This window comes from Saccostrea cucullata, unplaced genomic scaffold, assembly GCF_032062105.1.
Source record: "Saccostrea cucullata isolate Sc308-1 unplaced genomic scaffold, CSIRO_AGI_Scuc_v1 ctg4468, whole genome shotgun sequence".
NCBI classification, from domain to species: domain Eukaryota; kingdom Metazoa; phylum Mollusca; class Bivalvia; order Ostreida; family Ostreidae; genus Saccostrea; species Saccostrea cuccullata.
The window spans coordinates 12,912-24,113 of NW_026940122.1; the positions used below are offsets into that span (position 1 = coordinate 12,912).

The following is an 11,202-nucleotide window of genomic DNA, read 5'->3' on the forward strand; positions in this document are numbered from 1 at the left end:
AACATCAATACTTCAAGTCAATTAGCTAAAATCGCGTGACGGCCGCATCACGTGACTAGTCTAAATATAAAATATAATAGTCCTCGATATGTAGCTATTAATCATAAGTACAATTATCCGATATAAATAATGTACTAAAAATAATCGCCATCCCGATTACGAATACATTTTTAAATACAAAATTCAGTCGATATTTCCTTTGCGCACGTTAACTGTACTGCAATGTGAAATGTTCCCAATTTATTTAATTAATTAAAGTACGAAACATATATATTTTACGCTTTTTATCCCTTCATTGTCAACAACTATGCATTTTTCTTCTTTTTGTTCTGCCAAAGTCTGCGAATGCCTTGTCAATACCAAATTAATTCTCTAATAAATGTAACTTATCATGGCTTTACCCAAAAGCTGAATCCAAAAATTATTTCTGAATTTCTCCGCATCATTCTCTTTAACAAATAAATTTTGGTAACATTCTAAAAAAATAATCATAATACCATTCAGACAATAAATATTTTGAAAAGTACTCCATCATTCATTGTGTGAGGAATATTTAGCCCTTTTTCTAACCAAACCTTTAGGAGAGCCAACGATACCACCGCCCCAGACTTTTTCATGTAAGGCATTTTGACCATAATCATCAATGACCTCTACAAGGTCAGTATAATTGCTGACTATGTATCTACACATTTCCATCTGCCGATTCATACAACATAGATGTAGCAGTGTTTTACCGTCATGTCTTTTGTCATTTATATCAAAACCATATTGGATGAGAAATTTTAACAGCTCAATGTTACCTCCCCAGGCTGCAGCATGTAAAACGGTTTCGCCATACTTGTCGATATCGTTTATTAACCAATGATAAGTTTCTGCCAAATACTTACACATGTCCAGTTTACCATTCAAACAACACTGATGTAAAATACTTTTTCCATCTTTGCTTTTAATATCTACTTTTAAGCCTTTCGGATCCTTTAAAAGAAATTTTAGCACATTGATGTTACCGCCCCAAGCTGCATCATGTAAGACATTCCCTCCATTTTTGTCAATGACATTGAGTAAGTAAGGATATGTGTTGACCAAATACCTACACATGTCCATCTTACCATTTCTACAACACAAATGTAGAACATTTTTGCCATCATTTGTTTTCGACCTGATATCAATGCCTTTCCCTACGAGCAAGATAAATAAGTCAATGTTTCCTCCTATCGCTGCAGCATGCAAAACATTTTCACCATTATTGTCAGTGATATCTAGTAAGTAGGGATATGTTTTGACCAAATACTTGCACAATTTAATTTTACCATTATAACAACACGCATGAAGCACAGTTTTTCCATCATTACTTTTGTTATTGACATCTAAACCTTTCCTTATTAGAAACATGAACATATCAATATCGCCACTCAGTGCTGCATCATGTAAGACGTTGCGATCACGACTGTCAGTGACATGTACTAAGCTAGGGTAAGTCTTCACTAAGTACTTACAAACTTCTAGCTTACCATTACCACAACACGCATGCACAACAGTTTTTCCGTCATCTTTCGTGCTTTTGATATTCAAGCCTTTCTCAATAAGGAGCTTTAGAAGATCCATGTCACCATTCCAGGCTGCATCGTGTATGGAAATCTCGCCATCATTATCGTCTAGTAAATAATATAATGTAAGTAATTATTTAAGATATAAAATGTAATTTGTTGTTATTTGTTATTTATGTGTACCGTATAATTTGTTGATGGATTGATTGTATATTGTTTAACGTCCCTCTTGAGAATTTTTCAAGCATATGGAGACGTCAACGTATGCCAGTGAAGGGCGTCAAATTTAGACCTATATTCGGCACTCAGGGCTATTGAGCACGGATGGTTCTTTATCTTGCCAACGTCTACATTGACACGAAACCTAAGTTTTCAAGGTCATATTCGAAAGACCCGTAACTTTCATTTCCAGTGCATAGCGCTTGGCGAAGAAACAGTCACTACCTTTGTTTATGTCTTAGGTATGACGCGGCGCCGAAAACGAGAAACGAACTCGGGCCTCCTGAACACGAAGCGTTTTGTTAATGGAAGAAAGATTCTTAGTTATGATAAGCAGGGATGGATATGGAAATAACGATCAATAATAATATCAGAGTCCATTAAAATTCAAAATAGGAGCTGACTTCCGAAACATCAGAGGTGGGATCAGGTGCCATGGAGGAGTTATGCCCCCTGCTGACCGGTCACAGCCACCGTGTGCTCTTTGTTATGATCGAAAAAATCCGTCGTCAAGTCAGTGTATAAAAAATGGACTAAGAATTAGTATGAAAATTGTCGGTTAACGTTTGACTCAATGATGGATATGGAGATAATACGACAGTATTCAATCTCACAGTCCATAAAACAATACAAAATAGGAGCAGAGCAAACACGGACCCCCGAAACATCAGAGGTGGGATCCGGTGCCATGGAGGAGTGAGCATCCCCTGATTATCGGTCACACCCCCCGTGTGTTCCTTGTCATGGTCAGGAAATAACGGAAAAAATCCGTCGTCAATTCAGTGTATGAATGATGGCCTAACAATTGTAATATAAACTGTATAAACTGGATAAATTGCCAAGGTCACTGTCTCCACCATAGAACTTACAAAGTGATGACTTTAAACGAGACTGTTTTTATTCTTGTTTCATAAACTTGCTTGCCAATGATTTACCTCGTTCCAGAAATTTTTAATATGTAGAGCATGGTCTTGCATGTCGAATCATTTAGGATATATATACTCTGTATGCAGACGATAAAGGTATATTGCTGACTAAGTAAGGGAAGTTGAGTATAGTTTAAGTCAAAGTAAAAGTTAAAGTCATCACGTATATAATAAAGTTGGTTGTTAAATTACCTTTAACGTCTTTTTCAAGTAAAATATGCAAGTTTGTCAGGCTCTGTGGTACCTTTTATATGAAGCTCAACAGGTTATGATGTATAGAAGTAGGAATGGAAATTACCATTGTTAATATATATATATTCTTGACAGTTTTTTAGTTCGTTAGAGAATAAATACAAATATAGATTGACTTGTAATTTAAAATTTAACTTAACCATGAACCTCAACATAATTACTTACGGAAAAGATATCTCGCTTCAGGATTCTTGTATGATACACATTTGCGTCGATACATATATCTAACGCAGATAAAACAGATGATGAAAATAACAATGATTGGGCTTGAAGCAGTCAGCATTATCCGCCCCACTGTCGTGCTACTGCAAAGAGGGAAAACATTTTTCATTTTTGTGAGGTAAAAATATAGCAATTTAGGGAATAAACCAGTAAGGGATTTAATTTTGGTATCAAATGAGAAATATTAGACTTTAGCATAGTTACACTTTTAAAAATTAGCATGTTAATTGTTGGTCTTCTCATTCCTTGGATATAACGAAAATGTCACCTAACCCCAACATATGAATAATTTGGCATTACTGACAGTAAAATTAATGTCAACTAAAAGACAGAGGGAAGTAAAACATGTACATCTAACTAACTTTGTTGCTAGTTTCCGGCATGACGCAGCTGCTTCGAAACATTTATTCTGCCTGTCAATTACCAAACACTCTTGATCTTGCAAAACACAAGAAAAAATAATTGTTACAGGGAAAGCATTCATAGTTTTCACAATTGCAAATACGAATTCATGTGGATCATCTATTCAGAATCTTCAAATATTTAATTACCCCTATAAATCAATGTGTGATTTACACACCAAATAGATCACAAAACTACCACAAACCCTTATGCAACCCTTACTTACCGTCACCGAATAGCAAAAATCGATACAATTTTGTGTTCTAGTGAGGAAAAATCCTTAATGGACTGAAAGTGTTGGAGGAATTAAAAAGATATGTCAAAATCAAATTGTGCATGCATGTACAAATAGTACAGGAAATGTTTCAGTAACAGAGACTCGTTTAAACGCAATAATATTTTTGCGATTAAACGCAATAATTATTGCGACTAGACGCAATAATAATTGCTTTTAAACTCAATTATTTTTGCGTTTAAACGCAATAAAAAATATTTCTTTGTTTGAACCGGCCTCAACGGGCTTCCGTAGAATCATTTACACGCTTAAGCTTTATAAATATCTTCAACAGATCCGTTGATATAATACATGACTTACCTTTTAAATTGAGGCTGAGTGTATAATTCATAGAGAAAATATTGGAATTTCATTCTTCATACATGTTCCTACATCCTAAACATTTCATTTTATCGTAGCCGTTTTATAAGAAAGATCGAAAACATTTACTTGCATTTAAACAAAAGAATTCAACAAAAACAACTTACATTTATATATCTCATTGCTTAAATATGGGACTTTTGGGCATCCAGAGATGAAGTCTCCACACTGCACTTCGTCTAGATAACCAGCATCATCTAGATGCAGACAACTGCCTTTCAGAGAGAGTACAATAAGAATGAGATACACATTTGGAACAAAATAATTATTACAATCAATTTAAGTCCGAAAACCAAAATGAATTCAAGGAAACAAAATCACACATATACCCTCACACACACCCTCTCTCCCTTAAACTCTCTCTCTAACACACACATAATGTATATTTATCTCATGAATGCGTGTTGGCGATACAGGCAGTTGGATAAACTTATGCTTGATCAACGAGTAGATGCTTTATCAATAGCACTTCCGGTTTTGACACGATCCCTCGCTTCAAGATTTTATTTGAAACTTTTATTTGTGATGATTATTATTGACGAAATAAAATGAATGATAAAGAGCGATAATATCTTTAAAAGCCAGAAAAAGACTGGTATATGTCAAAGAAGTGTCTTAGTTATTTGATCGAGGATCCTGTGTTGGCTACTTGAAGAGAGATCTATATGCTACCCCCACTTCATTTTTAATCATTTTAGGAGAAAGTAAAGCCTAGCAGTTTTGTTGTTGTTATAAGATTCCTTTAACATCTTCAATAAAGCTTTCATATATTATGCTACGTATGCCTACCTAGTAATATAGGTGTAACTTATCATGGATCAACAATGAATCTACAAGTAGGCCCCAGGCCTTGCCTTGCACGTTTTGAACTGCCACCGAACAAAAAGTTAATTTTCACGATTCCATGGTCCTTACAACCTTCAGTAAGAAGTTCGGTCGATATAAAGCTCCAGCAATTGTCTCATAATGTTCTCAAAAACGCAGATAGCAAAAATTTAACTTTTGAACACGATCTACTTTCTTTCGAAGCACATCAACATCAACAGTGCTACTTCGTCAAGTTATACGTCATCAATTTGAATAGGCAAATATTCATGTAGTTTTGCAGGGGAAGTCTCAAAATTTTATTCAAACAACAGTCGTATGAGATAAATAAAACATTTACAATTATGTGATTTAATATTGGCTTTAACCAACTCGTTGAAATGGTGTATATTCGCTCAGCAAGCCTCGCGAATATAAAAACCATTTCAACTCGTTGGATAAAGCCAATATCAAATCACACAATATAGATATCTCTCTCTCTCTCTCTCTCTCTCTCTCTCTCTCTCTCTCTCTCTCTATATATATATATATATATATATAAAGCACAGAGCAATTCACTTTTACAACGATACTCACTGCCGCCCCAGCCCGTGGTTGAACCTCGATCTACGGAATCTGTCTCCTAGCAGTGCAGTAACAGCGCTTTAGACCACTCGGCTATCTAGGCAAGTTAAAAAACTTGCTTTCGATGCCGATGGAATTCTCACAACGCTTCCCTACACTACACGGTCATTGAGAATGGAAGTGAGATACAGTTATTTGGACATTAGTTTTAGAGGATCATTACCAATTCACTTAGGGCAGTTATATTAGTTTAAGTTTAAATTTACATGTAGTTGTAATTTGTGCTTTTTAAATAAAATTAATTTCATCACAATATATATGCGGCTGGGGCGGAAGTGAGTATCCATAGGCGTCGGAACCGGGAGGGCTAGGGGGGGGCTTATTTTTTTCCAAATATATACATAGTATAGACATTGAACATATCTTCGTGAGTTTAGCCCCCCCACTTTCCACAGACACGTTTTAGTATAGGTTAAAATTGGTAAAAGTGTTGGTGTTTGGTAGAAAATTTTTGGTACTGGAGTTCGAACCTTGCCCCCCCCCCCCCCCCCCCCCCACGAAATAGGATTTTCGTGTTTGGGAAATAAACATTTCCTTTTTTTTTTTTTTTTTTTTTTTTTGCTTGTCAGATTTTTTTGGAGGTAAATTTTTTTTTCTTACACTGCCCCCAACTTTCAATTTGCTTCCGACGCCAATGGTATCCTTGTAAAAGTGAATTTCTCTGTGCTTTCTACAGTAATATTTCTTCACTTAGGGCAGTTATACCATTGTGATGACGTCCAATATTTTTATCGTAGCAGAACTGCATCAATTTTGTTTTCTCTTTGTTGGGCACGCAATGATATGTATTCTTGCCCTTGGTGTCATTTTGGCAGTGTAGTAAGATTGATGACGCCATCCATGATGTTTTGTTTCTTGGACAATCATTCACAAAACAAACAGGAAATGGGTATTGTAAATCCGACATATTCTGTGTACCCTGTGAGTAAAAAAAAAATGAAAATCATATTTCTTTATTTGGTTAATTTACAATAATCGTTTCATCGATGATACACCCATTTTCTTTTCATTCAAAAATTTTTCATTTGCTTTCGAGAAAAGTCAAATCTAAGAGTCTGATTTTGTATAAAAGGTAACTTTATGGTAGTTATTCAATTTATAATTATGCAATTGTTAAGGTTTCCATTATATCTGACATTTGTTTCAAGGTAACAAATTCTCTTTCACCAGTGTGGCGGCGAACTGTGGTTTAAATACTATAGAATGGTTAAAAAATCGCGGATTTCACATTAGAAAGGGACTGCGAGGGAAGAAACTTGAAATCAAGACTATAAAAAAAGTAAGGTTGAAAAGAAAACAAAACCTAAATATAATGAAATCAATAACAGAAATATTAATAAATAGGAAGATTAGGAGTTGATGCTGTAATTTCTCCAAGCATAAACTGAAAGATCATCTGCTATAGAGGTTAATAAGGATAAGCGTGAACCCCACGTGAAAACGCGTAAGACATCCTGGTGTAAAGTATCAAGCTCAAGCAGTTTGTGACAAGAACATGAACGATGAATTGTTCTTTATGATCAACTAAATTTTCATAGATCTTTATATGCCATGCATACCCGGTATTGAAATTGAAAGCAGTACAAAATGAACCTCAGCGAAATATGGAATTTAATCCATAGCTACAGTTGATGTACATGTATAATTATCTGAAGCGTTGCTTCCTATTTTAAAAGGAGTTTTCTTTTTATTTGTGAAACTATTAGCTTCTAAAGTGGCCTAACCTAAACTCGAGACATTCATATAACTGAAATGTTTTATATTTTAATTATTTTAAATAAAAAAGCATAAGTACACTCTGATTAAAACATAATAAATGAAAAGAAAATTTATAAAAAAGATGAATTTAACATTAAAGTTTATTAAAAAGATTCGATAGCATTAAATTCAAACCAAAGATGAAAAATTATTCTATTCATCTATGTTTCAACCCACTACGGCGGCGTGTATGTCATTGTGACCATCATAGTTAGTCACACCAAAAGCATATGGAGATAACGAACAGTATTCAATATAAAAGTCAATAAAACAATACAAAATAGGAGTATAGCAAACACGGACCTCCAAAACATCAGAGGTGGGAGCAGGTGCCATGGAGGAGTGAGCATCCCCTGCTGACCGGTCATACCCGCCGTGTCCGTGTGCTCCTTGACGTGATCGGGAAATAACGGAAATATGCGTCATCAATTCAGTGTATAAATAATAGACTAACAATTAGTGTGAAAAACATCAGTCAACATTTGACTCAATGATTAATTGTATTTGCTGACAGTTCATTGTATTGACCATAGAACCTACGAAATGATAACTTCAAACAAGACTGTTGATATTCTTGTTTCATCAACTTGCTTGTCAATAATATAACTCGTTTTAGAAATTATTTATATGCAGAGTATGCTCTTCCATATCGAATCAACTGAGATATATACACTCCGTATGCACGTGATGATGGTATATTGCTGCATAAGGGAATTTGAAATATAAAAGTTAAAATCATCATTAAAGAAATCCCCAAAAAATCAAACAAACAGGTCAATATCAAAGGATCCAAATTAAAAGATGCTCAGAAATACTTGTCAATGGTAGTGCATATGCCTAATATGAAAACCCTTAGCTTTTCTTAAACAAACGACATAAGGAAAAATAATACTTTTTAAAAGAAAGGTCAAACTTCAAGGTCCTGGTCAGATTGTCAGAATCATATTATATTTGAAAAATGACTTGTCACAGGTAAATGTATTACAGTCATGTTCAATTAAAAAAGTCTCATCTTTTCCTGATAAAAAAAAATTATGACCAATTTAATGTAAAAATATTCCTTTTAAAAAATAGGCCAGACTAAGTTCAAGAATAGGGAGCCATTATCCATTGTTTATATCGAAACGTCTTGTCACAGCTAAGATAAATGTGAAATAGAAAGGCCATATCTCTTCCCATTTAAAAGCTATGAACAAAGTTTAAGTTTTTGTGCCAGACATAGAGACTGAAAGACGAATAGGACCTAATGCCCCCTTGCTTTTGCGTAAGCAAATAACAATAAGGTACGGTGTCTATCAAATTACGACACATGTCTGTTATCTAAACATTTAAATCATATTATATTTGAAAAATGACTTGTCACAGGTAAATGTATTACACAGTCATGTTCAATTAAAAAAGTCTAATCTTTTCCTGATAAAAAAAATTATGACCAATTTAATGTAAAAATATTCCTTTTAAAAAATAGGCCAGACTAAGTTCAAGAATAGGGAGCCATTATCCATTGTTTATATCGAAAGGTCTTGTCACAGCTAAGATAAATGTGAAATAGAAAGGCCATATCTCTTCCCATTTAAAAGCTATGAACAAAGTTTAAGTTTTTGTGCCAGACATAGAGACTTGAAAGACGAATAGGACCTAATGCCCCCTTGCCTTTGCGTAAGCAAATAACAATAAGGTACGGTGTTTATCAAATTACGACACATGTCTGTTATCTAAACATTTAAACAACACAAATGTAACACAGTATTACCATTTTATTCTTTCTTTGATATGAAATACTGACTTTTCTTTAATATAAACTGTATCAAATGAATTTTACAACTTTTCATTTAATCTAGAGAAAATTGATTATGTTTATTTTTCATATATATCTTTTATGAATGTAATATAAAATATACATAGACTGATAAAGTTAACTGTTTGTGGTTGTTTCGTGAGCTTACTGGATCGAAAAATATAGTGTAACACTCCCAATGCGAAAGTTATCTAAAAATAAGAAAAAATAAAAATCAGTATATATTAGATTTTCTTTAGTCCAGGTGTTTCAAATATCAGTGCCAATATTATTTGTGACGACTTTTCTGCAATATTTGTTTCCATGTAAATATAAAAAAACATTCTAGAACAAAAGTAGTAAAACAATTACAATAACAATATATCAAGAAAATTGGGCTGGCCTCTAATGTAAAGGATCTCAATATCTCAAAAAGTATTGAAAAAATGCAATATACCAAAGAAGCAACTTTGTCTAAATCAGTATGTACAAGCTAGTGCATTGTTAAAAATAGATCGAAAGACATAAATTCCGTCAAAACAGGAAGTAGACCAATATTGCATATTTTCTAAGTCACCTGTCTCGCACGATTAACTTTAATTGTGTTACACATGTCGATGGAGATGTACAACAGAGTTCGGATATTAACAAAGAATTAAATAAGTTTCAACCTAATTGTTTGTTAATTGGCAAAATTTTAATTTATGCAGAAGTAGTCATACGTTACTTAATTCATATATATCAGTAGAATTTCATGAAAGTTTACAACTGATAGGTAAGCAACTGAACTTTAAGTGTTTTCCTTCGTTCTAAGGGTGTCACTTCCGATCGTGCGAGACAGATGACTTTCTCTTTTTTTTAAAAATAACACTTTATCCGCCAGTTTGTTTTTTAAAAAATGGCTGAAGATTGAAACTTGAAACCTCACAGGATAATAGATATTGACATAATTTTTGTTGCTGTATCTTCCGTTGTTCACCGAAAAAAAAAGGTTTTTAAATGGTTATAAGAAAGGCTTATAGAGTAATTAAAGTTAAACCCTTCAACTACAAAGTTTCTCAAACTGGATGCTATTAATAAGAACCTCCTGAGGACACTTAACTTTAAGCCAATTTTCAAGCACTAAGCAATTTATGAATTACACTAATAAAAAAGTATTGTTATGATATTTAGGTGGGCCTGTACCTTGTTCCAACCATGACTATTACTTATGATTATTATTATACCTTAGCATGGATATTTACACATTACTACGGTGTGTAGATACGATATGTCAAGTGATTTTATGTGTTTATGCCAACTTATTTACAATCCATTAGCTTTGATTGAAAGCGAAAGTAGAAACATGCCGTTTTACAAGGACTGAATGTGTTATTTACATTCGTTTGGGATGTTGTTCTCGACCCATGTTGTATTAGATATGTGTCATTACTCACAGTAGTGATTACCTGTGGTGTTTACCATCCACCTTAAGCGATATTTTATCCATAATACATATTTACAGCCATAATGTGCTTCAATTTCCTTCCGAGTTTGATTACTTCGGCTTGAAGTTTCGCACGTGCTACCTTGTTTGTTAGACGATCGCTGATTGGATAATGACGTAACTCTTCTGTGTTTATAAACAGAGAGGCCCGTTGAAAGTGTTAGTGTTTGTTTTGTAGTTTAGTATTCAGTTTAAATTACTGAAGGTGTTAGTCAACAACCCAGCCAGAATACACAAGGTGACTATTTAATTGTAATAGTGTGCACCTTCTCCAGTTACCAGATTTTCCCTATATATACTCCTGACATATATTTGTTTACGTTAGGAACGTCTGCTACCGCCCCTTCATTTCCATATCGTTGCACCTTCGCTTTCAGAGTGGTGCACCTTCAATTTTTACACCTTCCCAAAGTATCCCGGAGGTTCCAAATATCGCGTTTGTTTTATGTACTTTTATGCAATAAATTATAACATGTTTCTTATATACAAAGACTTTCTCTTGTTTTGTT

General features: G+C 33.9%; 1 protein-coding gene across 2 annotated transcripts; it reads right to left on the reverse strand.

Moving 5' to 3' along the window:
• Positions 1–200: 200 nt before the first annotated feature.
• LOC134254844 (putative ankyrin repeat protein RF_0381) lies at positions 201–10,759 on the reverse strand. Of its 2 annotated transcripts, none has more exons than XM_062737386.1 (6): positions 10,656–10,759; positions 6,378–6,591; positions 4,331–4,438; positions 3,529–3,604; positions 3,110–3,249; positions 201–1,655 (listed from the first exon to the last, which is right to left on the reverse strand). In XM_062737386.1, the coding sequence occupies exons 2-6, from the start codon at positions 6,577–6,579 to the stop codon at positions 532–534; spliced, it is 1,650 nt and encodes a 549-aa protein (XP_062593370.1). In that variant the 5' UTR covers positions 6,580–6,591; positions 10,656–10,759; the 3' UTR covers positions 201–531. The 2 variants fall into 2 exon arrangements, with proteins under 2 accessions (XP_062593370.1, XP_062593369.1); XM_062737385.1 differs by having other exon boundaries at positions 10,644–10,723.
• Positions 10,760–11,202: the final 443 nt, after the last annotated feature.

Bases quoted from the DNA above. Each gene is read 5' to 3' on its own strand.
- LOC134254844 (XM_062737386.1), bottom strand. From the start codon at position 6,579: ATGTCGGATTTACAATACCCATTTCCTGTTTGTTTTGTGAATGATTGT. The intron at 3,250-3,528 runs GTTAGTTAGATG...CCCTCTTTGCAG, and splicing joins TGCCGGAAACTAGCAACAAA to TAGCACGACAGTGGGGCGGA. The intron at 1,656-3,109 runs GTAAGTAATTAT...ATTATTTACTAG, and splicing joins TGAAGCGAGATATCTTTTCC to ACGATAATGATGGCGAGATT.